This window comes from Clupea harengus, chromosome 22, assembly GCF_900700415.2.
Source record: "Clupea harengus chromosome 22, Ch_v2.0.2, whole genome shotgun sequence".
Taxonomy (NCBI): domain Eukaryota; kingdom Metazoa; phylum Chordata; class Actinopteri; order Clupeiformes; family Clupeidae; genus Clupea; species Clupea harengus.
In genome coordinates this window covers 14801208-14828181 of record NC_045173.1, presented here as the reverse complement: position 1 = coordinate 14828181, position 26974 = coordinate 14801208, and the positions used below count along the sequence as shown (strand labels likewise).

Sequence of the window (26974 nt, the reverse complement as noted above, 5' to 3'; positions counted from 1 at the left end):
TGGGCTCGGCAATGGGCTCCAATGACTTGCAATGGTGAGAGTTTACTGTTACATTTAAATAAGACGTTTATTAACTCGTCTAGATAGCTTGTGAATGAAGATGGGAAGGCAGAACAGTAAAAGAAAAGGGCAAAGGAGAAGGCAGGTGAAGGAAAGCGGTGGTTGAGGCACATTGAAAAAACTGGTGAGATGGTACGAGCGCTGAAAATGTTATTGATACTTTTGTCATTGTACAAAACTTCGGCCAATCAAGTAGCTAGATTTTGACCATGTGATGTAAATCCCCAGAAATAATTGTTTTGTTTGTACCCCTAAAAAGCTCTCCCATTGGCTAAAATCCTTTTTTTCCCCTTCAAATTCTGAGTTGATATTCATGAGAAGCTCTTGAACAGGTAAAACAAAAAAAATATCCACTTCCTGAGAAAACACATTACACATTTATTTGCCCTACAAAGTCATATTTATAGGTTATTTTACAGTGTAATATTTTGGAGATGGATAGATTATATTATATTATATATATTATATTATTGTATTTACGGCACAATTCGATTGTGATGACAGTACCCATTTAATATTGCATGTCCCAAGTATGCACCCTGTTTGTCCCAAGCATGTCCCAAGTATGCACCCTGTTTTGGTTGTCATAGCTAAGAAGCACTCTTCATACAATAGAGACAGAACCCAGGTCTAATCAGTCATGATGTAATTGTCTGAATGGAAAGTTTGAATTGTCTGTAGACAAAATGAAGAGTGTATTGTTTAAAGGGTGATGTCTTTATATTTAAGAGAAAAAAAAAAACACAAGTCAAAGTGTTACTGTGGCCCAAAAACGTGATACATACTGAATTGTGGGCCCACATCCCTACATGTTTCCTCTGCAGGAGGTATTTGGGTTTCTATTACTCCTACATGAGGCAGCACATATCTAGGGATTCATAATATGGAAATATTAATTGAAAATGTATTTCAATCTATTATATGATGAGATGGCATTACATTATGATGACATTATTATTGGGTTTCATTGAATGTCTGAGCTATACTGTACTGAGCATTGCAATAAATTACATGGTTCTTAGGTAAAATCCATCAGAGTCAGATAGCATTCAGCAATATAATTTGCTGCCATGTTATTTAAAAAAAGATTATCATATCTGAGCTCAGACACCTTTACTTCCAGTATAATTTTTTGGGGATACCATGACATTTGATTCCTGCTTCCTGCTAGAGTAAGTGAGAGAAGTGCTACAGTTTTTCACAATTATACTGCTCCTAAATACAATTTTCCTTCACACACTTACTAAACTGGCAGAGGAGTAAAAACTAATCGGTGTGTGTAAATATTTTACCTTGGTTCCTTCTCCTCTGGAAGAGGGGATGCCGCAGCTGGTAAATGAATGGTTGCCGTAGTGATCTCCACCTTGCGGACGCTGCCGAAGAAGTCAGTGATGAGCACGCTGCTAGGCTCTCTTTGGAACAGGTCTGTACGGTGGCCTGGAGTGGACACACACTGGCTCTTGGGGCACACTTTGAACTGTAACACAGAAACGAGCGCAAAGACAAAAATGCCAGATCATGCCAAGTGAATAATGAATGCCACCCTACAGGCACCTGCTGGGGTGAGCATGCAGCGATGATGGGCCCCCCCATCCTCGCCCGAACCCTTCAGCAGGTAGCATCAGCAGCTGCAAGCCTTCTAAACGCCAGTAATGAGGCAAATGAAGGGGAAGCATTAGCAATTAAAATGCCGTCTTCAAAATTCAATGTGAACCATTTAAATTCCCCCTGTGTCGACTGAGTGAGACAAAGGAGGCGCCTCGCATTCATGCTGAGGGAAAAACGAACCACCGTGTTTATTGTTGAACTGACAGAACGGACCACAGAACCTTAATCACATCCTTTCCATGAAGTGTGAATCCATTACATTTCCAGTTTAATAATATGCACCATCACCACACTACTGGTATAATCATATTCGTGATGAAACTATTAATCACTGTCAGAAGTATGCTAGCACTGCTTTGCTGATAGGGTCTAAAACCAGTCTAAAGTCTGGCTGGTTCAAGACTTTTCAGAGAGCAAGGGAGCACTATCATAGTGTCACACTGTGCAAATGTTTCTTCCATAGGCAAGAGGCTGAATCTGTGTAATAAAACAGAAGTTTTACAAACCAGAGGCCCCTGTTAAAAATAAAAATGATACTAGATTTGGGTTCCACAAAGACATATTTCTGCCATCATATACAATCAAGCACAAGATACAAAACCATACCTCAGAAAATGGGAATGGTAAAAAGCAGCATAACGTGCCTATAAGATGGGCATTTAAAAGGCAGTTATAGCACTAGAACATCAGCATATTTCATATAAAGGAGCCCTCAAAATTCTCAAAACAGTAATTTAGTGGAAGGCCCAGTGGGAAAATATTTCAACGTAATTCATTGTGTACTTAGGCTGAGCTGCTGGATTCACTAGCCACTAATGCCACCTTAATACCATTTACCATGCCAAAAGACAACACCGGGAACAAAGCAGAAAGATGCTTTTGATATGACCGACTCTACCTCCTCTTTCTGAACAGAAATCTTTTCAGTCCCATGAGGAAATCCATAATATCGACGTTCATCCACAAAGAGTGGATAGAGGTAGGGGGGCCTGGTGCAAATCCCCGAGTAGGGGCGAGTCATGCTGGCTCAGGGGTCTCTAGGCCACTCAGATAAATTAAGAGGAGCAGACTAAAAGCATGCCTCCTGTGTCCTTCAAAGGCCTGTGACCTTACAGCGAGATCACCCATTCTCCTTCAAGTGGCATGTCCTGAGAGGTGGGCATGGCGGGGCCTCTGGCTTTTATCTGCGCGTATGTGGGAGACCTAGACCAAGACTGGGAGGAATACTGGAGGCATAACACAGGACCTGTCAGAGTGCTAATAAAAAAAATCTCATTATGATGCCCATTGTTGTTCTGACCTGCTGCTCCTCAGGAAGCTATCAATGAAGGCACTTACAAACAAGCAGACACACACAGCTGGGTATACAAACACACTCACACACACACACAAAAAGCCTCACCAGGTCATTCATGTTGGCCTGGCTGGATGGGTGGATGTCTTCCAGGAACTCCAGCAGGTAAAAGGTGTACCTGTCCATCAGGTGAACTCCTATAGCCAGGTCTGGCTGGTGCTACAACCAATAAGAAGAGAGTGGAGAAAAAACACAAACTTCTGATTATTATTATAGTAAGCCATATTTAAATGACCCCAGGGCCAAAAACACTTGCAGTTGTAAAGGCTGTTGTTAAATAAAGAATGTCTCCCTTACATTATAAAATCACTTAAAATTACATTTTTCATGTATGGGAAAAAAAAAAAAAAAAAACACTGTGATGATTCATAACACCAGAAATGAGCTTGCAATCACAATGCAGGGGACAAGAGGAACAATTGCACTCATGGCAGGGTATCCTGTACGGCAAATTATCTCAGAAACTCAAGAGTGAACTGAAGCAGTGGATCAAAATACAACACGTGCTGTCTACACCCTGCCACATTCAAGAATTAACAATAACAAAAATATCCTCAATACGTTGTTTTGATTCCTTAGCCTAATCTAGACAGAGTGAAATATCATTGCAGCTGCCTGATCACTACAATTGTAAAACATGCAATGAAGAATCTCTTTAACACTACTTACCGTTTATTTTGCTGCATTCACATGTCTAAGGACCCAATTATATAGACACAAGGTGTAAACAAGGAGTCTTCCTGCAAGGTTAAAGGTTTTAGCCAAGAGTATTTTACACACTGCTGGGTCCTTACCGAGAGCGAGTCCTCCCCGACCTGGCTGCTGGCCAGAGCCATGATGTTGGGGGAGTAGAACCTCTCATACATGGAGGCGCCCTGGCAGGTGTCTATGATGAAGAGCAGCTCATGGTACCTGGAGAGGAGAGGAAGCGTGCGCACACACACACACACACACACACACACACACACACACACACACACACACACACACACACACACACACACACACACACACACACACACACACACACATTAGTTTGCTTCCTTCCTCTTTCAACCACAGCAGGAGCCCTGTATGTGACCACAGAGATCAAAAAGAACCTTTTGAGTACCCAATGTCTAATCAGAGGGGAAATACCACAGCCTCCCAAGAGGTGTCCTTATCGTTGTAAGTGGGTGAGTCAAGCTTCAAATTCATTCACTACTGTTACCAGGAACCTGTTGGAAACACTGAATGACCAAGCCTGCCCAAGTAGACAGAGTGCCCAGATAAGGTTAGCCCTGGCTAATTAAACCCATAATGTATTATTAGTCCATTGTGGATTAATTCATACACATTATAATCATTAAGTTGATAAATTAAGGTTAAGTAATTAAGTTAAAGGGACAGCAAGCAACGTTGGAATCATTTTTTTTTTTTTTTTTTATGTAGTCAGTGCAAACAACAATATTGGCAAAGTATACTTTCTGAAACACCCTCAAACATTTTGAAAACACCTTTCTATTCTTGTTCAAGAGGGTATTAGGACACCCTTAGGCCAGAGAAACAAATGGCCTTAAATACATTTCACTGATACCACAAGGTGCTTATTCGGGAAGTGCACACTGGTCATACACATGGATCCAATGAATATTAAAATGGAGCAGCGATGAAATCGCCACCATTTGGTTGCCCCCACACGCCATCTGCCTTGAACATCTGACTTGGTTCTGACGGTAATCAACAGCTAGCAGACACTCACTACAAATGGTACCAAAGTACCGGTAGCCAAAATGTCAACATGCACCCAGATTCAGCAAAGTCCACGTCATTGCCACAGCCGATTGTGCGTTGGAGGCTATCTTGGAGTCTAAAAGGGGATTCATTTCTGTTGGAATTCAAGCTGTGAGAAAAATGAATAGCAAAATAAAAAAAATTAAAAAACACGAACAAAACAGAAGCTCACCGTCGTTTTTGCCACATCTGCTCAAAAGCATCCGCCAGTTCCACATTACTGATCTCCTCGGAGTCCTGGAACTTCAAAAAGCCATTTCCTCCATGGCCTTAAAAAAATACACAGTACCACACGTTAGCAACTGAGTTAACAATGACCAGCTGTATGGGTACTACCAGTATTACACGACTGTGATTCTTACCGGTCAAATATATCAAGATGTTGCTGTGGTCGTCTGACAGCAGACGCTTAGACCGAGGAGTACTTGGTGGCAGTCTTCCAGTCAGAACTCTAAGGAAATTCTCCACCGTCACCTGGAGAAATTACCAAGTACAATGGCTACCAAATTATTGAGAGTATTGAACAAGGACTCAATTAGCATGCTTCATCTACTCCTTAAACATATTCCATTTATTATGTAGATTTTCATTCAAAAACTATTATTACAGTTAGACGTGGAGAAGTAATTTATGTTTGCAGTTTGTAGTGTTGAAGGGTAACTGTAATTTTTTTTTATTTGAATGTTAAATAAATCTTGACAATACAAGTGTAACATCATTTAGTCATGCCAGGGCAAACCATTTCAAACACAGACCTCATGTGTTCAAACAATATATTCAAAGAGACCACGTGTCTACACAACAGTGATGACAATAACAAAATCAATCTACATTAAAAAGGGGAAACAGGAAGAACAAACCCAAAGGAAGTGATCAAGGTTGATTAGGAGAGTATTTCACATGCAGTGACCCCAACACATTTAGGGCTGTGAGAACAGCTTGTAGCCTCACCTCATATCCCCGATAATCCACCTCCACATCGTCGCCATACACATTCAACTCCATGTTTTTGTGGCTAAACACAGTGGCTGGTTTGGGGTTTCTATGGTTACAGGCCATATCATCCGCCAGCATCAGAACAATGTGACTAAAAAAAAAAACCAGTAGTGTGAATAGCTTCATAATAGAATCACCATGCAGGAGGAAGCCCTTTTAGATGTCTGCAATGTGGTCAACACGTCTCTAATGATTTCGAGTTTAACTAATGCACAAGGTGGCCATCACATACACCAACTTGCAGGATGGTGTGTGAAACGGGTAAAGCAGATAATAGAGAACACATCAATATTCACCCGGGAACAAGACTTCCATGAAAATGAAAGGTCAGAGGGATTTCATTTAAGACAGGTTGAAATTTATTAAAAAGGCTCCATGATTAACTGCCTCACAGCACAGAAAGGAAAGATCAGCCGGATGCCATGATACTAGGAGCTTGCTTCTAACACACCAGTACACCATTTACATGTGCCACTATGCAACATCAACACCTCAATTTAAACCATAGTATAAGTACTGAAAATGTGTCCTGAAAACCCTCTAACTAGTCCTTACTAAGTGAAATGCACAGTAAAATCTAAAGTCTACTTTTCCTATTTAATATAAACATATCATAATGTAAGAAACTGTATTAACCTATCTGGGATCCCCAGTCTCTTCACACTTCTGTACACTGAGAGAGTGTTGGCCACGTGTCTGTAGTTAAACCAGAATCTGGATGTGCACACCTAAAGGGAAGAATATCACAACAAAAGACACAACTAGTCACTGCATTCATATGGCATCAAATACACAAACAATTTCACAGAACTATATATATATATATATATAAATGTATTCCATGTTAACACTATGACATTGTGAAAACGAAAGCCTTACTGGCTTTCTACTCACCAGAACCGCCCAATTATTGGAATGACCACTGCTGAAGAACTGACGAGCTCTGCCCTGAATTACAACAAGGGGGAAAGGGTTTTAGCTAGTTGGAGTGCAAACAGGCTAACCCTACACAATTTCAGCTGTGAATGTACTCGGTGGTACTTGCTGTTGTGGGGATAGGAAAAAACACAACATCTGTTATCAGATAAAATTGTGAAAAATTGTGCTGAAAGTCACAAGGAGCTTTCTTGAGGGAAATGATGTCGTGCCTAACATCTCCACTAAATATATAACTTGCATTTACTGTCTCTGTTCTCAGATACCTTTGCTCTATTGTGATACCTGCATTCATGAGCCATCATCTGGTCCAATCTCTTTCATTATAATTTGGAGACTGACTTTAACCCCAAGCTCAATTTCAATCAACATCCACGCCGCAAAAATGAGTCTGAATATACTGCCCCGGTCAACCATGCATATCATTCTTAGTCCACTTACCTTTTAATTCCGTAACTCACGTAGCATAAGGTTGTCCATTTACAAATATGATGATCAGTAACTTGGCTAATGTCTAGCAGAACAGGCAGGTGGTGCATGGGTCAAGACAAGACAGCAATATTTTGTCCTCAGTCAACAAATCTTATAGAGAATTATAAATAGGTTTGAAAACACTATAAAATAACTCAACTTTTAGGTATTGGTTCGATCAAGTTATTTGTAAAGAAAAGAAAAAGTTTATGATTTTTGTAATAAATAAATAAATAAATAAGCCCCAGATTGTCATTCAGCACAACCATCCTAATATTTGTTCTAAGAGTAAAACATTAAAGACTGAAGAGTGCTCAGACCATAACATGTCTGAACATGCGCTCATGTCTGGCATATTTACATACTACTAGTGTTACTACTACAACTAATAATACAAATAATAATATTAACAGTGTACACTTGTATTTGTTGACAAGCTGAATGATATAGAACCGGCAGAAGCCAAAGAAGCATGTAAACTGACATGGCAGCAATGGAGTAATATCACAAGATTTTACAGAAATATGTCTCTGCATAGTTGTATTTATTGTGTCATCGGAGATGAACTCGAACATAACCAAAGAATAACAAAAAAAGAATAACATTTTAATTTAGCTGAAATACTGCTCACATGTTCAGCCTGTATTGTTTTCCAAGCATTTGAATGTGGAGTAACTTAATCTAATAAAATGCTGTTGGCGACATACTTAATATACACTGGACAGTGTAATTTAGGTTAGGTTTTCAAGGTTGCAAAATTCCAAGGATTACTGGCGTGAAATTGACAAAGACTGATACAACTTTTTGACAAGAGATTAATTTATTTGGATGCTAGTGTGAGACAGGACAGGTTTATGACTTTGGGCATCTGGAAAAACTACAAATCTCCGGGAGACAGGGATGACACCAATAAGGTAATTTGTTCATAAATAATATTGGCATGGATGTTTATGATGAAAACAACCAAGTCGACAATTTTCCTCACACTGCCATGCCAAACATCACTCAAGCACAACACAAAACATAGCAATTCATCTAATAACTTATTACTGACTAGTCCAACATAAAGAAGGCCAGCTCAGCATCTGACTTGCTCAGTTACTTGTGTGGTCTCTTGCTTGGTTACTCTCTTTTTTTTTTTTATTCCTATCTTCCAACCACATCTTTCTTGGTTCCTTCGTCGCCTCTGCCATGATGTCCATACAGAGAATACTGTGCTAGCGTCCTTTTATAGCTAGCGCATGGGTCTAGTTGTTGTGTGAGGTGGTGCCATTAAGCATTACGTAGTTCTCGTGGCAGTGGCACAGATGCCATTCTCCGTATTACAAGTCAGTGTACCACCAAAATTATTTTAAAGCTGTTATTTTACGGTAAAATTGTTGCAAAATTTTCCTTTAAAGCAGGCTACCAACAAGGCAAAGACAATTATCTATTTTTTGGTGGTCTTGGAATCTTGGAGTTGTGCTAGATTCATGCAGTTCAAAATGTTCCTTCTATACATTTCTTCAAATAATCAGTAGATGACATTTTTGTGTCATTCATTTCTATGAACATTAAAAACGTGAAATGAACAAGATACTGGATTTTTGGCTGGTCTTTGACCCGCTTTCCAAAGATGCTGTCAGTAGCATACTCTTATCAAACAGTTGAGAAATGAGTGTTGAATCACATAGGTGAATCTCTGGGCTATAAAATGATCTGTACCCCACAATGATGAATATGAATGACAATGAAAATGCACTGGGACATTAAAACCATAGGCAAACACCAAGTACATAGGAAGCTGACCAGCTGCCAAGAAGACAGCTGGCTAACGTTAGCTATTATGCCATCAAGCAGGACAATGTCCATAGCTATTCAATGGCACATAATGTAGCGACACCTTATCAGAAGAATTGAAAAGAACACATACCTCCACATCATTACTTTGGGCGCTTGACAGATAAAGTAACAAGACAGAAACTGAGAGTATTCCTAATATTTTTGCGTTGCTCATCATCTCTTCCCTAGCAGGTTAGCTATTATCACCGGTTGACACACCCTCACTTCCTGTAGTGTATTTTGGCTACTGAGATTTCAAAATAAAAGTGCGCTGGTCCAGGACTGTTGCGTCTATTTGTCATTTAAATATTCAGTATTAATCCATTTTATAATATGAATATATATTCCAATCACAAATACACTCAACAGTCTATTTAGACATTTTATATTTTAATTGATATGTTAATAATATATTAATCATAAAATAAATAAAAAGGGTCTCCCTTATATTTAGCTTTCAGATCCAAACACTTACATTATTTCCCAACAAGGGGTACTTGGTCCAACAGCAGAATGATAATATTCTATAATTTATACAGAATCCATTCCCCACCAAACCTTTAAAAGAATAAGTAAAAAGGTTCCGCACTCCCCAATGACTGTGTTGGCTAAGGCTGCTAAAGATGACCAAAATTGCTGGTATGGATACATTTTATTAAGACACTGCAAGACAAAATGGTGGTCATCTGTGTGAAGTAGGCAATGACAGTAACATATATCCAATATACATATATTCAATAATTTAACAAGCAACTGTCAGCTGGAAAGGATGTACATCTTAGCTATTTGCAATGGCTTGCAATGAACCAAAGTCTGCACATCACAATAACAAGTAAGATGTTCCCCCACCGTATCCTAGCACTGATGACTCAAATTCCCAACTGTAGTTTGGTGCTTCAAACTTTGAGATGGAGCCTAAATTAATTTCAGACAATGACCTTCAGTAAGCCTATTTGTGCACAGAACTCAGCACTCACAAGTTTGTAAATATTGATGGTCCTTAGACGGTGAGATGAAGGCCATATATGCACAAATGTCTTCTATGACAAAGCACTTAAAGTACATGACATACCACGCACTGCTATGGATTGAAATCTATTGCACAGTAATTTAATTCTATTTAGAATAGGGGCATGAGTTCCATCTATAGTTCCAGATGTAAGATACACTGCAGATAGGCCTATTTTATCTCCTCTTCTGCTCAGTAATATTATATATTTTATTAATACTGACCCCACTGTAATGTTGGCTGTAGAAATGGATTAGCCTACTTACAATAGTTAAAGTGTTGATGATACCATCCTGTCGTGATGACAGATAAACTTGTCACTCATGCACTTTCATAGTTTCATAGGTAAAAGGGGGACAAATAAACAAAACAAAACTTAATTAATAATACATGACTATGGCATTCCTTACCAATAGTTTTATTTCTGATAACTTCAATTATGCAGTGAAACGGCTTCCACAACTAAATTAAATGGAAAGCACTGAGTGCCAAAAATGCATAAACTTCGCGTATTAACCCTACACAACAGCAGTTAAAGCGGCCAGACGGAGCCCTCAGTAGAATGTATCAAAGTTGGCTTCTGTAGTATATGGGGGGGGGGGGCAGATCACAGCGAAAGAGAATGTTGAAGAAACAGATGCTGCCTGCTTCATGGGTGGTGGATGCAGCCAATTAATGATGTGGTATTTTATCTGTTTAAAATGTATAAACAGTAAGCTTTACCCCATGGAGTCAGACATAAAGTCACAAAATCATCAGGTGGGAAATCAAGACAACTTCCGTGTCTCTCTCCCGTGGGAAATTGCCTTTTAGAAATATATGGACTTCAGTTTATTGGAGGTAAAGCGTATGTGGCTACGAACCAACCCTCTGGACTCGACTAATTATATCATTCTGCATCGCAGCGCTTGACATCGCGCGTAGATTACTCTTTCCCTTTTGCAGCGAACAGAATGAGACCAACGATATAGACGTTCGACTTTTAAATAAGAATGAATTGAGGGGTTGGTTGGAAAGCAGCAAGTCACATGGACATCAACCGGTTCCGCGCTAAGGAGAGAAGCACTGCTTTCTGGAATCCAGCAGTCAGAGGGAATATGTATTTAAGCTCCGACTACGCGGAGTTCCAACCATAAACACATTGACAGAGACCAAAACGCAAAGTATTTTAATCTTATCTAACTAACATTTTATCAAAAGACTCTTGTTATCTGTCAAGACGACAATGAATACCAACGATGCAAAGGAATATCTCTCAAGAAGGGAGATACCTCAACTGTTTGAGGTAAGATGTAACCGATGCACTGTTTGAAGGGTCGTCACTTCTCTAAAGAGTTAGAATTTATATTTCGTTTTATGAATATTTAAGCATATGGAAGCCAGACATATTTTTGACATAGAATTTGAAATGAATACAGCGTTTGTCTAGAAACATCTTGTTTAATTCATTTTTAATCCTTGGGTGTTTTCTTCAGCAAAGAATGCTTGAGGCGACGATATCCACTTGTTTATGTATGTCGTGCATAAATGTGGCTAGATTTTTTCGGTCATACATTGTTATTGTTAGTAGACGATAATTGTATTGTTTGCCATTACAACCTATCACTTACCCAGTAGTGTTTTGTGTTTAGTCTATGTTTAATTTACCGTTTTATTGCCATAATTAATCGCTCTCAGTAAGTAGGCTACTAATTCCAGACTTATGAATAATCTGTCAGACATTGATTATCAGGCGGTTTATCAACACTGTTCAATGTTATTGTAAAATAAACATATAAATTACATGAGTCAATTTATCAAAAGGACACTCATGAGGAAGTCTATTATAAGTCTGCTTTGTCAAAAATGTGAAAGCATTTGTGACGAGAAATTTGATGAGTGATTCGTGGATAAATGGTAGCTACGTTCAGCGTTGATGTATGAATGAAACTGTGAAATGACAGCATGTTCTATTAAAGGATATAAGGTAGTGTATATTTCAGCAACTTTTCACATATTTATATTGATTCTTGTGTTGGTCTGTGTTAGGATGTTGATATCTCTTGTATAATATCACATTCTTGGCTGTGATCCCATTCCATTGTTATTATAGCAGAGAGACATTTGTGGAAAAGAGGTCTAGTAGTTAAAGAGGGAGGGGACCAACTTGGAAGGATGCATGAGAACACTGGAAACACCTCAGGTCAAGAAAACAAAAACAATTGGGGATTATATAGCTTGAAAAGGTTTCAGCAAGACTCACAAAATGAACTTAAGACAACAGCAGTTTTACTAATCTTTCTCTCTTTCTCTCTCTGTGCACTATAAAACAATCAATGCACTTATTTTGGTTTTCATTTTCATTAAATCTTTGTTGGGTACTCAGAGCCTGCTGACAGGTTTGATGTATTACCGACCAGAAGACCCTATCGATTACCTGGAGACCTGCCTGAAGAAAGTGAGAGAGCTGGGAGGCACAGAGAAAGTCAGATGGGACACATTTGTAGGACAAGAGAAGAAGTCTTTGCCTCCCCTCAATGGAGGCCAGTCACGGAGGTCTTTCTTTCGAAATGGTATGTAGGACAGGAAGAGGGAAACTAATCTGCCTGTCAAATTTGATAATGGTTCAAATATACATGCAAACGACTAGTGTCTCCTCAGTCTCCTGCCTGGAAGCACAGTGGACTAAATGCAGTCTAATGCAGGGAAGAAACTTTAATCAGTTGAGGAAATATGGCCAAGCATAAAATCTGTACTGAGACTTCAGGCAAAAAGATAGGGAAATGAAGGTGGAGATGCTCTACAAAGAAAGCCATTCAGATGGATTTGCATGGCAAATCTGTTAGTTTCAGTTAGAAACTGTTATTGGTCAATGTGGTCTGATTTACTGGGGTTAAAAAAATATTTTAGTTTTATCTATATTGCATATCATGTGTTTTACGGTGTGTGTGTGTGTGTGTGCTACATCTGCATTTGTGTGTTTAGTTTAACCAGTATCCCGCCTGTGTTTTTTCATACATTTTGGGGTTTCAGTTTGACAGCTAATATTTGATTAAATTATCCAGATAGACAGTGATGATGTACAATGCTTCAACATGCCAGATCGTTCTCTTACTGCATTGCGGGTCTGGATCTGTTTTCATTGATCTCTCCATTAATATGTCATTGTGTTGTCGTGCTCCCCATTCCAGTTCTGCCAGACAGCCCCAACTTTCCCTATAGGAGGTACGAGCGCCTCCCCCCAATCCACCAGTTCTCCATCGAGAGTGACTCAGACCTGTCTGAAACAGCGGAGCTCATTGAGGAGTACGAGGTGTTTGATCCGTCCAGGGCTCGCCCCAAAGTGATCCTTGTCATAGGTAAATGCGCCACCATCTCTATCTATCTCTCTCTCTCTCTCTCTCTCTCTCTCTCTCTCTCTCTTTTAACAAAATGCCACAGTGTTGTTGGGTAATTAGAACGATCAATAAGCCCTTAGCCTTACAGATACCCTTTCAGGGCAGTTCTTATTTAGATGCAGACAGTGAATAAAGCACAGTGACAAAGATAAATGTTGTGGAAGGCACACGTTTGTGTGTGTGTGTGTGTGTGTGTGTGTGTGTGTGTGTGTGTGTGTGTGTGTGTGTGTGTGTGTGTGAGTCAGTTCCATTTGAAGCACTGTTTTTGCATCTAAAGGAGCCTTTGGATGTGATTGTGAATGAGTGGGAGCCATATGTGACAGTGTTTCCAAATGATCTCTTTCATGTCATATGTTTTTAACTTGGAAAGAGGCCATTTCAGATGCATGTTGGATGCATATTGACAACAATGTCATGCAATTAATTTAACTTTATACATGTAGTTATTAGCATCACTTCATGTTTCAGTCGAGGTGGACTCTCATTTCCGTAACAGTCAATAATCTTGAGAGTATGGATGACCAGTTAGTAAAGAGTTACTTGTATGTATATGTGTTCGGTATGCATTCCAGCCTAATGAGCCTGCATGGTGTGGCACTAAGCGGCATCTCATCTGCTCCTCATAGGTGGCCCTGGCAGCGGCAAAGGCACGCAGAGTCTGAAGATCGCCGAGCGCTACGGCTTTGAGTATGTCTCCGTGGGGGAGCTGCTGAGAAAGAAGATGATTCACAATGCCACCAGCAACAGGAAATGGAGCCTGATTGCAAAGATTATCACAAATGGGGAGCTGGCCCCGCAGGTATGAGGAGAGAAGGAGGATGTGTGTCAACGAATACAGATAAAAAATGAAAAATGAAACTTGTCAAAATAGAGTGATTGATGTCATTGATTGTGTTGGTTTGTGTCATTGGTGGCAGGCCTTGTCAGTTTAGAGCAGAGAGAGAACGTGGCATACCACTTTCATCTGCCGGCATGTGAAATAGAATATTCATTACCTGCTGTTATAGTGTGACAGAGCCACAATAATTACTCCATAAAACAGTCTGGAGGACAGTAAAGCTTTTCCTTTCACTTTTACCTAGGAGGGTAGAGTATAAGACAAGCCAACGGGTTTTCAAACAAGCAAACTTTTTATGAGTGCTGAGCTGTGGGAAGTGCATTACAAAAGCCCAATCATAGGCTTAGGCATAGGCAGGGCGTGAATATGTCTGCGTATTTACCCCTCCCATAGTAATTGGCACTGCAACTACAGATTTATGATCCGTGATGAAGGCAAACAGAGGGACAGATTTATGTCTAAGGGAAGTCCTATGTTGATGCACTAATCTAGGACATCTAGGGTTTGACACCTAGTACCAGAGTGAGGCAATCCTCTAGTATTTCACTGTTGCTGCTGTTGTCGTATCCACACATGTTTTGGTTTGCAGGAAGGCAAATATTTTGTTATAATTTGTCAAAAGTTTTCTGAATATTCAGAGACTGAAATTCAGTACACGTTGTGCAACAGGTCCTATCCAACACATCCTAGCAATCTAATTAATATAATAGATGACACCTTCCTTGTGGTGTGAGAAGGTAACGCTGATGGATTCTTCACAAGTGCTTGAGCTTGATTTAGCTTACAGAAATATGTGAGCTAAAAATGTCTAATTAATCTTTTAGTCATTGTTCATTTAACATACAATGTTGAAATTAAATCTACACCACTGACGCCAAATCTGTAAGCACAGAAAAAACAATCAGATAGAAGTAATTGAGACATTGAGGGAAAGGGTTAGAGCTCAAAGAGACAGAGTTGAACAAGTGGTCAGTGGGTTTTTTACCCAATAAGGACAGCTTGTTCAGACTCTCAAACAGTATCATGTCGTATGTTTACACATTGCACTTGCAAAATGATTGTTTTTGTAGCTCCTTGCTTCCTCCCTAGAATAGGAATGCCTTCTGGCTCCCATCTGATTCTACAGTTCTAAATCCATCCGAATGAGAGAAGGAAAGATGCAGAGATTACATGTTAAAGAGTACTCCAGATATCCCCACTGACTTTAAAATGAGGTGGTATTAGAGATGTCTGTAGGAGGAGACAAACAGTGCTGGCTGGCAATAGCAGTTAAATTCAGTATCTCTTTATGCATGATTAGGTGATTAAGAGCCAAGATGGAGATAAATAACAACACTGATTCAGCTTTTAGCATTTCACCGAATCTGATCTGATAATTTATCCCCAGTATTACAGAAAGTCATCACAGATCTTCAACATGATTTTGAAATACCTTTTAATTTTATGCGTAATGCATAGATGCAAAGGCTAAGAAAGATTTAAGCATCACCATGTTGGTGCAGGCTCTTGCGAGTCTGCTTTAGAAGGAAAATGCCCTGATCTAGCCATCTGTCTAGCAGAGGAAGAGGACATTTGGTTAATGGGAGTTGTCTTCCCGTGTTTGTTACTGTTGAGCAAATTATGATTGATGTTGTAGATATTTTTAGACGGGTTCTTAACTCACTGCTATTTTAGCCCATTAAACAAAGTTCACATTATGTCTGAATAAGCTCAGTCTGCACATTTCGCCTGCTTGCACATTCAGTTATATCTTAGTTGCATTTAGAATACCCACAGTTCAACCTTTTATTAACTTGCATGTGTACAGTGTAATTTACAATTAATCCACATTTTGGTAACTGACAGTTTAGCATATTACAATTCCCGAAGGGCTTGGAGTTGAATAAGCATGCTTACAGACACTTTGCAGCATTGTCTTGGAAAACCTTCCCCAGAAGAGAATTCCATTCTGAATATTAATATAGCTATTAGGCTTTTCACACTCAGTTGAGAGAAAATGTGACACAGATTTGGGAGACATATGGTTCAACAGTTGTTGACTCACAGCAGATGCAGCACAGATATTCCACAACTCGGTTGTTTTTGTATGAGGTCCGCAAGCTTAAGGTCATGTTGAATTATTGATCAATTCTTCATAATTGATTGAATGATTGATCAGAGCAATTTCTCTTTCCCACACAGGAGACAACTATAACTGAAATCAAACAGAAAATTATGAAGATACCGGATGCCACTGGAATTGTCATCGATGGCTTTCCCCGTGATGTTGGACAGGCGCTATCATTTGAAGATCAGGTATGCTGCCTGGTTGTAATGGAATACAGAGCTGTGCTGATTATTATTAAGGAATTTATATTTCTATTTCTTTTCACTTAGTTTAAATGTTTTAATATGGTGACTTGTTTTTAACACAATCAAACTAAGTTCTTCATCAGAAATTTGAATGTAAACTTTATCATTACTTTTGCATGACAAAATTCAGTCTAGATTATGTGCATTCAAATCTACTGGCCTAGCAAAGTGTTCCAAGATCTTCAAATGCATGTAAGATTGATCCATCATTCCACAACACTATACGCACAGGTGACCCCAGAGCACACACCACACACACGCACACGCACACGCACACGCACAAGCACACGCACACGCACACGCACACGCACACACACACACACACACACACACACACACACAGAGCAGTCCCCCCATGCAGCCTTGAGCCCCCATAATTGGTGCCCAGACCAAAATCACGTGGGTCAAGTGTGTATGGCGGTCAGTGCCCTACTCGATGACTTCCGTCGCACACACATATCTGAGTTGTTAAGAGAGCATTCACACAGGAGTGTGATTTTACCATGAGTCAGGCTCAAGAGTGATCACTCAAGTGCAAAGTGTGGTTTCCTGTTTTTTTTCCCAATTTACTGGCCAGTTGGCATGATGTACACAATCCCATGGTAGTTAGTGTACTGTTCATGAAGCGCGACGAAGGGAGCGTGTAAATTGTTGATTCTGAGGGTGTAATGTGAGATGTTTGCTTCACAGTGAAGTGGATAATTACCTCAGTTGATGATCAGAGCAACAGATAATAGCTGCTCACTATCTAGCTTCGTGCTCTGTCGACACAGAAAAGCTTTGAAAGGCTGTAATGAAGAGGTGATTGTTGAACTTGTCCAATCTTAACACAATCATCGGGCAAATGAATCTGTTTAGGTTCGAAAATCCCTGTTCGCCCCTTGGTTGCTTTCCTTTATACAGATTCTCTAGATCAGGAGCACGCATCAGTGATAATTGTCTCTCCATTAAGGTCAGTGAAATCCAGTAAAATCCGCTTTAACTTAACACATTCCCCAGAGCCAGGCACTGGATGTCTGCAATGCTGAGGGATCCCACAGGCACACACTAATTTTCCACTAATGGAGTTTCCTGCTGTTGAGTTCAGGGTTGACTGTCCCTCAAAAACAGTGTACATTGTTGTTCAGTATTCTTCATGTGAAATGAATAATGACTGGATATCTCAGGATTCTCAGTCTTAGCACAGTGAAGATGTTGCACAGTGCATTCACAATTTTCTCCTCTCCTGTTCAAAGCTTTAAAAAAAAAAGGAGCTCACTCTTTTAACCGTCTATTCATATGCAGACATACTGTGCTAGACATACTATCTGGGGTCTATAATTTTCTATTGTGGAGAAAATGATTGACAGTCCTTCTGAAGTGATGTGATTTTATTGGCATTTGCCTGGTAACTGCTGCGTGCCATTATCCCAGAAACAGCAATACGAGATATGACTTTCCCTTTATCTCACGTTGGTGCAGGTCACCGCAAGCAAATATATCAATGAAGAAGCTGGCTGCGTGTGACAAAACTGTGTCCTGAATGCTGCCTGGATGCAGTGCTAAAACGTAATGAGTGACATCGATGGCAATCTCCTCTATCTCCACTTGTCCTTCCTCGTTTCACACCTATTAGTGCTGAGGGACACAGCAAGGCATCCAAGTGGAGGGCATGAGACAGACAGAGAGAGAGGGAGAGAGAGAGAGAGAGAGAGAGAGAAAGAGAGAGAGAGAGGGGGGGACACAGAGAGAGAGAGAGAGAGGGGGGGGGGTAGACACAGAGAGAGAGAGAGAGAGAGAGAGAGGGGGGGAGGGGGGTAGACACGGACAGAGAGAGAGAGAAGAGAGAGAGAGGGGGAGAGAGAGGGAGACACACACATAGAGAGAGAGAGAGGGAGAGAGAGAGAGAGAAGAGAAGAGAGAGATGGATAGAGGGAAATGGATTCATGAACGCGTGGAAATGTGTTCTTAAACCACCAAAGTGTTCTTAGCTTTGCACTGATTCTTAAATTGAACACGCGTTCTCGTATACCTGAATTTGCATACATAAACCCCCCGCCAGCTCCTTATAAGGGCATGCAACTACAGAGCTGCGTGCAAACAGAATCCACAGGAAACGCGAAAGCAACTTGAGACTGATCAAAATAATGTAAAAACGGAAAGCGAACACAGGTGGTGCATCGGCCAGTAAACACAGACCTAACTTCACTGGTGCATAGGTACTGTTGCAGAATATGTGTCCATTCTATTCCATTATGGCTATATCCACGCGATTTAGTTTAGTGCTTATTTATTTATTCACTGCCATTTGCAGTGTTCGTGTAGTGCTGTTATTTATTTTAGGACATCACGATGCCTCGTAGAATCATGGCTATGAATGTGAAACGTAATTGTTAATGATACAAATATTCTCGTATTTATTATTATTATAATTATTTTAAATCCGAGGATGTCTGTGAATGCAATCACCAACGATTTCTCACAAATTCAGCCCTTAAGAACATGGGCGCACTGCAATCTGGCCTATCCACGGCTGCTTTTCCGCATTCTTAAATCCTGTTCTTAGCTACAAACGAATCCCAGATAAGAAAGCTTTCATGAATGCCAGAATTGTCCCGGGAACTTCGTAAGTGGAGTTAAGAGATTTCCTCTTAACTGTTTCTTAACTGCATTTGAGAATGAGGTCCATTGCTCTCAGGACACATTAAAACCTTGCATTATAAAAAAACAGAGAAAGAAAGACAAAGAGAGGGGGGCACCAGATACCTCTTCTTGTTTAATAATAATCCTTCAAGTAAAATAGGTAAAATAGTTTGTCTATCACACGCCAGCACGATTAATATGTTTCTGCTGCATTTCAGGTGTGTTCTTCGGTTATGCTGCACGTGAGATGACATTGCACTGTGTTGATTTCCTGTTCCATCCTGTCATGGGAGTTCTGTGTCTGCTTTCCAGGAGCCAAGCTGAGTGTGTGTGTGTGTGTGTGTGTGTGTGTGTGTGTGTGTGTGTGTGTGTGTGTGTGTGTGTGTGTGTGGTATGTGTTTAAAGGGGCATGTGAAGTTTTTTTCAGTTTCAATTTACATTTGCTATTAAAACAGAGCAGACAGAGGATTACATCTTGATGCCAGAACACACAATTTTCTTCCAATATAGTAGTTTTCATAACTGTTTTTCCTGCGTGCAGTGACCAAGCAACAGCCACCTGTTCAGTCCTGCTAATTAGCTGACTTGAGTCTGTGAGCAGAGGGAATAACAATTGCTTACCACAGCTGTGGGGCTTTTCCAATCTCAGGCAATAGATATCAGCAATTAAGGGTATAGCTGCTGTATGATGAAACTCCTATGAAACACCTGACGATTGGAGAGATGGAAAGAGAGACAGGGACAGAGAGGATAAGTATTTGATGTGCCTTATCATTGGTACGAGCAAAATGATCTAGATGCTGAGTAAGGAAAACAATAAGATAAGCTATATGGAAACAAATACAATAAAATAACCCCAAGTGAGAATCCTGTGAAATATCATCATGCTGTTTCAGCCACAGGCCAAAAGCAATGAATGAACCATTACAGCCGGGGTGTTATTTTTTATAACACAGGACAAAGCACACTGTTTTTTCACTGTCTTTTATCACGTATTTCAACCTAAAATGGAAAATATGGATGGGAATTCCAGAAGACTATCCCCGACATAAATCACAACAATCTCTACCTTACAACCCCATTCAAAATCTATCCCTCTGATGGGCATTTCAGTTCCAGTTTTATGTGACATCCTTCTGCATTATTAGTTCTCAATACTGATAGTTAAGATAAAAGAGGGCCTTGGGAGAAGAGGCTATTAAAGCTCTTGTTTGTTTCCCTAATAGATTTGATCTTCCTAATATGTTCAAAGACATTTGTTTACTGCAAGTGAAGAAAATAAATAGGGAGTGGGATTTGTAGTGTAGAGTTCTGAATTCAATATTTTTGGTGCACTTATATGTCTTTCCTTGCAACTTTGTTCTTAGAATAGCCTGTATATAGGTATGAGTAATGCTGTAATCGTTTTTACAGCATTTGGGATGTTGGACATTGGGGGTCACTAGGGATATGGCTGCAGATCCACACAGAATGCCTTTAATAAAACAAATCATGAGAGAGGAGACTCCTGGGAGAGCTGCCCTTTACTACAACACCACGTTAGGACTACACTTATCACAAGGAAGCCCTCTGAGACGGTGCGCTACTTTTGATAAAGCCCCGGGCGGCCCTCCACTGGGACAGACGCCCAACTCAGCACAGTCTGACAGGCACCCCTCGACCCCCCTCTGAGAAACAGCACAAACAGGGAACATGCCTCGTGGCTTTGGCTTTGCTCTATTTATAACTCGATTAGGCATCCACTTGTCAGTCACTGCGATGCATCACTTGATGTCATCATGACCGTCTCCGCTCACCCAGATATGTGAATTCGCTTCATGTGATTTGTGATGTGATCAAGCCTACAATGCATACAACTCTGATGTTATTGCTGCCCGTACAAGCTTTTTTTATATTTCGTCTCGGTGAAGTTTTCGTGCTCAGGAGCTCATTAGTGGGTGTTGATGTTGACTTGTCATTAAAAACCTACATGCCACACGGTTTACTCTGAGACATGGAATTAGTGTTACCAGCATTGTGAGTTGTTGAGTGACGAATAGTCTGGCAGTCATACATTCTTACAAGGCCGACTTAAATAACAAAGTTAACAAACGCCTTTGATTCAGTGGATAATTTTAGCAGTGGTGGTGTTTTTCGTTGTTCATACATACCCATTTCTCTTGTGGGACTATTTAAGCATCTCTAGAAAATGTGTGTGCTACCTTAGTCAAATTTGGCCCGATACCATAAAGAAATATAAAGCATGAGCATATTACCTGCAAAAACAAGGTCAGAGGTTTTATAAGTATGCTAATGTGCAGCTCACATAAACAGCAGTGACTGCCTCTCGAGAGACCTTATTTATTTGGTTGTTTCTATAAAGGAATGCAAATTTGACTTCTCTACAAGGAGTATGATCCGTTGTATATTTCTGGCGTTGGATCTCAGTGCAGCAGTGAAAGAAAATGAGAACAGTGTGAAATATGCCGACTTGGAGAAATGACTTAAAGAAATGTTTCCATGATGTTTGTGCCATTGTGCAGTGTTTCCGACAGATCTGAAATGTACCTGGGATGGTGAAGCTGTCGGAAAGGCTTGGGTGGGGGGGCATGATATTCACCCTTGCGCTACCGGCGCTGGTCGCTGTTGCGGGCAGGTTGAGGCGGGGCAGGTGGGTGGGACAAAGGGCTGGAAAACCGGACTGACTGTCCGCATGACATATGGTCACCCTATCTACTACATGTGACAAACAACAAATTAGTTTGACCTTTAACACAACATTTGTTGATTTATTGAATATTCCTTAGTGTGTTCAAAGATGGCACTTTTTGTCAGAGCAGTTAATCTTTCTAGGTTTTTTCAAAGAAGGGCTCCAACACCTGTGCACATGGGAAGGCCTCAGGTGCTGGTCCATTAATAGATATTCACAGACATGCAGACATGCAGCCAGCAGCTCCCCTTTCAGTCAGTTTCATAGGTTAGTTTTGACCTGAAAAATCTTTCTAACTGCCAAAGCCCAAAGAGAAAACAAATTATAATTTTTCTTATATTTAGCCAGGACAACTTTGCCGCATGTTGCAATGCAACATAGTTACCACTTTCTTTCAGAATTCGACACTACTACTAGAGTCAGAGAACAAATCACCTTTCTCGCGATAGCAGAACGAACAGTTACAGAAGGGGTAGAGTGAGGGGAGATTGTCCAAGTAATACTGTCTCTCTGTAGATTGCACCAAAGTGCACAATAACGTGTTTCACAATTTTATGTTTTGACACTATTTCTCCGTCAAAATATCTGACAGTGGAGTCACCAAGATTGAGAGTTGTGGGTTGAAGTGTTAAGAGCTGCTTCTTGTTGGTTCCCATCTTTCTGGTGTTGTGGCTTGATCGCTTTAATGCCTGTGCCATCAGTCAGTTCTCCCATTTGGCTTTGTTAGGTTGATGCATTCAGCCGCTCCATCGGCAGTGATATCAGCCTGTCGGGAAACTTTCTCTGGATTTCCTGGGAGAATTGGCTCTGTGCTCATTTCATGGAATGCCTCTCACTCATCCCTCTTCGAGGAAATGGCATTGATTCCAAAATAGTAATTTCTCTGTGAATAAACACATTTTGCTTTGTTCCAGCTTCAAGGTGACTTGCTGTTGTTGCCAGTTGAATCGACTGGCTTATGTAAAGTCGCTTATTTTAAAACGAACCACTTCACAAATTCCACTGTCAATATCTGCCGGTTTTACTGAATTTGTCAACTAAATGCAAGAAAATAAAGCTGTGAGACATCTTGAACCATAATGGTGTGTTGCTTTTTATAGTCCACAGTCGATGCATCTAGAGGGGGAGCAAGTATGCATTTGAATGGAAAGGCTCTTGATTATGCCTTCTTTACTGGACACCATTATAATGAGTCAATCTTAATTCCACGGTGTGAATACGTAACCATAGTAACCAGTAACCAGTTCTCCCTACCCTGTATGGTAAATGTTGGCTGCATCACCAGACCAAACCAAGAAAACACATCTTTGTTTTCCCCCTCTTCATTGTGATCCAGTTAGAGGAATTGTTTTTGTGTTAACACCTATTGTGTGCCAACAGACAGAATCACAGCTTTTAAACTTGACTGAAGTCAGCTCATATTTTTTACGGATGCCTCACTCCATATGACAAAGACGGGGGAAGGAAAACAAGAGGAGATTTGATCACGTTCAGGCACATACTGAATGATTCCTGATCTGAGCTGATTGATCACGTTCAGGCACATACTGAATGATTCCTGATTGGAGCTGATTGATCACGTTCAGGCACATACTGAATGATTCATGATCTGAGCTGATTGATCACGTTCAGGCACATACTGAATGATTCCTGATCTGAGCTGATTGCACTAATGAACACTGTTGTACAAGTTTGACTTTTAAATAAAAAAGAATCACATCACCAATTGTCCTTCTACTCATTGCATGAATTGATCTGGCTGTTTTAACAGGGTGATGAAAATAGTAAAACATTTGTTTATATTTGTATATTGTACATTATATTTGGAAGATGCTTGGTTGGTGTTCGGTGCGCCACTATAGGCTACAGCTCATTACATAATCTCGAACACAATATTACAGATCTATCTAACGGATTAACCCTTTTCTGGTCACGTGTGAACTTTGCCCATTTTTCTGTAAGCGGTGTTGTGATGTCTGTTTCCCTGTTTTCCCTCTGCTGTGCAGATCTGCACCCCAGACCTGGTGGTCTTCCTCGCCTGCACCAACCACGGCCTGAAGGAGCGCCTGAAGAAGCGGGCCGAGCAGCAGGGTCGCCCAGACGACAACCCCAAGGCCACCGAGCGCCGCCTCACCAACTTTAAGCAGAATGCCGTCCCTCTGGTCAAGTACTTCCAGGAGAAAGGATTGATCATCACAGTAAGTGTAAAAGGGACAAGTATAGATGGATGGATGGGTGGAGGGACTTTACTGATTCTGAGTGGGGCAGCAAAATCAGCAGCCTCAACATTGCCGTACTTTTAAAAGAATAGAGTAGAATAGAGTAGAGACATGCAGTGTTTCATGCATTATTTATGTTTGGATGTGCTCAACTGCATATACTGTATATACTTTTTTATAAATATATATATATATATATAGATAGATACATTTCTAAGCAACAGGGAACAGTTGAAAAGGTAGTTGGTAAAAATAATTTCCTGTGTGACAGCGAAGCTGAATTAGTCAAAGATATGCACCAGTAATCCACACCTCCACACCATCACGTGAGACAGGCACAGAGGATTTTTTAGGGATCGTTATACACAAAGATTGAGGGTGTGCGAATCTCTCTCAGTGCCCATGATCATGCATTTATACCTTGGGTTGCAATATCCTGTATCACACTGTCTAGATTGGGATTGTCCTCTTCAGCACATATTTGTTTCCAACAGGTTAAAGTGCTTTGTCAGAATATGGCTAACTCTTACAGCAAGCTCAGCCCTTCCAAAAGATTTAACCACATTTAATTACAACATGCAAAGGTACCACACCATGTTGTTCATGAAGCGATCTAGCCTAGCAGATGTGGCCACAGCAGATGAAGATGAAGCGCAGGCATTCATTTTCATCAGTCCCTGTGCTTACATTAAATATAAGCTTGTGACTTTGGTATTACTAGCTGCTATGGTCGACAAAGCTAAATCCTGCATAGTGAATTGTCTTTGTTGCCAAAATTGTTGAGTGCAGATCTAGAGGTTTATTGTCAGTCACTTTAAAAGGAGCTGTGAGTTCACTGTGGCATCATAATATAAAACCTTCAGTTTGTGACCTTCTAATCACATAGAGCTTTTTAAGATCAGACACACTCCTCTACAAATGCTCTACAAAATCACTGGAACACAATGGGGTTGTGGTGGTCTGGGTGAAAAGAGTCTGTTATTTATGGTTCCAAAGCCAGGAGAGAATTGTTTAGTGAGATAAATTCCTGGATTCCTGGATTCACTGCATCTCTGCTAAATTAATCCCCAGGGTCACCGTGGTTCGTGGTAGAACGTTAGCAAACACGGCAAGACAAAAATGGCTTGATCCCAGAGCACTGAAGATGAGAGACTCTGTAAATGTCATGCTCTTGCTTATGTTGATATGCAGCTTTGCATGGGCAAACGTACATATAATGTCAGGCGGTCTATGACTAAATATGACTATGACAATACGGCTTGGTTAAAAATAGACCAAGTGGTACATCCGTGTTTTTTGGAATGTGCAGATCAAATTGAGTATTTTTGACAGGCCTGGGGAGCATGTTTTTCTCTCTGTTTCCAGCCCTTACTCAGGTTGGAAATCAGACACTGTTATTGTGGGTTGACGTGGAGATTTGGAAAACGTAATGATCCCATAGAGATTTCATTTAAGGTGTGATTTATCTTGTCAGCTGGAAGCATGAAACACTTTTTCGGCAAACAAAGCTTGCGCATTAGTCACGATGTAGTAGCCTTTCACAGAGATGAGGCTTATGGAAATCTGGTGCAAACCATAAATTGTCAATCTTTCTCCCCCCTCTCTATCTTTCTCTCTCTCTCTCTGCTTCTCTGTGTGTGTGTTGAGTCGGCGATTGAAAGTGAATTTCCCTCCTTGGAGCAGTGGTAAGCCTAGAAAGAATTGAAACATTGCTATCTTTACAGCTATCCTTCTATTTGCTAGACGAAAGCCCCTTGGTTGTCTGTGTGCGAGATGCTGTTTTCCTAAAGGCTCTGCAGCTGGATAAGCAGACTGCCAGAGTTGTACTGACAGTGTGAGATCAGCCTGCTAACTTCCTACAAAAACATAACAAGCACGGTCACTTAACATGGGTGCTTTCAATCTCAGAGGATGTTTGTATAATCCTCTTTTGAGATCTTATTAATGATGCTCAGAGAGCTGTGGCTGAGTGTAGATGATGGCAGATTGGGAGGTCTTGTGATGTTGGCAGAAGTCTCCTCCCACTAAGCGCCTCTGCAGTGTAAACAAGATACTGTGGGGAGCTCTGCCTTGGCAGGACATCAGAGGACATCAGAGTCCATGTCCACACCCTGGCCGGGTCCTCAGACACCACCAGCACCAATGGCAGCATGGTGGAGAGTGGAGGATGGGATGAATCACGCAGTGGTGGTCAGCATAGACAGAGCTGTGCTGTAAGTAAATCTCATGAGGTGTCAGGGAGTGAGAAGTGCTAGCAACAGATGCTAGATAATTGCAAGCCCTGTAAAGTGAACTGTGAAATCTGAGGTACACTTATAGCAAATTACTATTTACCCATTTCGTCAACCGAGAATTTACACGGTCTATCTGACACACGGTCTATGTCCACAAACTTGAGTTTAAAAAAAAAAAAATTAAAATATGAAACAAAATGATGTTTTTCTCAAAATCGCGCTTGGACCTTGCTAATTCTCAGTTGACGATGTGTCAATGGAATGGCACCAAACCTTCCTATTTTGCTCCTAGCCTCGTGGTGTGCTGTAGGCCTCACTTCTCCACAACCCATTTCCTCACCACAACTGGTTTTCTTTTGGGCAATGTTGCTCATGCGAGTGGACAGTAGTCCAGGAACCGGCATTGTGAGGAAAACAGTCCTGCACTAGCAGTCCCATATGTGATACAAAGAGGTCTGTACATGGACTCTGTGTCCTTAAGGCAGCTGCACATCAGCACAGATGAACATAGGTATATGCATATTACTCACTCAGGAGTACACCACACACATCTTTTTCTCTCCCATTTGCAATGATAAATGGCCCTACAGCAAAGTTGTTATTTGCCCAAAAGGC

The 26974-nt window shown here is 40.6% G+C and overlaps 2 protein-coding genes across 3 annotated transcripts in view; one reads left to right on the top strand and one right to left on the bottom strand.

Annotated features, from left to right (window-relative positions):
• Positions 1–9260, bottom strand: part of pigk (phosphatidylinositol glycan anchor biosynthesis, class K) — a 29016-nt gene extending 19756 nt beyond the window's left edge. The window contains exons 1-9 of the mRNA XM_012815389.3: positions 9111–9260; positions 6686–6739; positions 6428–6519; positions 5747–5882; positions 5158–5269; positions 4968–5064; positions 3817–3934; positions 3071–3181; positions 1353–1537 (exon numbers count right to left, since the gene is read on the bottom strand). Coding sequence (XP_012670843.1) covers positions 1353–1537; positions 3071–3181; positions 3817–3934; positions 4968–5064; positions 5158–5269; positions 5747–5882; positions 6428–6519; positions 6686–6739; positions 9111–9197 — 992 coding nt within the window. The 5' untranslated portion in view covers positions 9198–9260. The remainder of the gene's footprint in view (positions 1–1352; positions 1538–3070; positions 3182–3816; positions 3935–4967; positions 5065–5157; positions 5270–5746; positions 5883–6427; positions 6520–6685; positions 6740–9110) is intronic.
• Positions 9261–10662: 1402 nt separating this feature from the next.
• The window catches only part of ak5 (adenylate kinase 5), a 46592-nt gene continuing 30280 nt past the window's right edge, over positions 10663–26974 (top strand). For both annotated transcript variants that reach the window (XM_012815332.3, XM_031559908.2), the window contains exons 1-6: positions 10663–11313; positions 12394–12580; positions 13199–13366; positions 14032–14204; positions 16425–16538; positions 23913–24104. In XM_012815332.3, the coding sequence (XP_012670786.1) occupies positions 11254–11313; positions 12394–12580; positions 13199–13366; positions 14032–14204; positions 16425–16538; positions 23913–24104 (894 nt within the window). In that variant the 5' untranslated portion in view covers positions 10663–11253. The remainder of the gene's footprint in view (positions 11314–12393; positions 12581–13198; positions 13367–14031; positions 14205–16424; positions 16539–23912; positions 24105–26974) is intronic.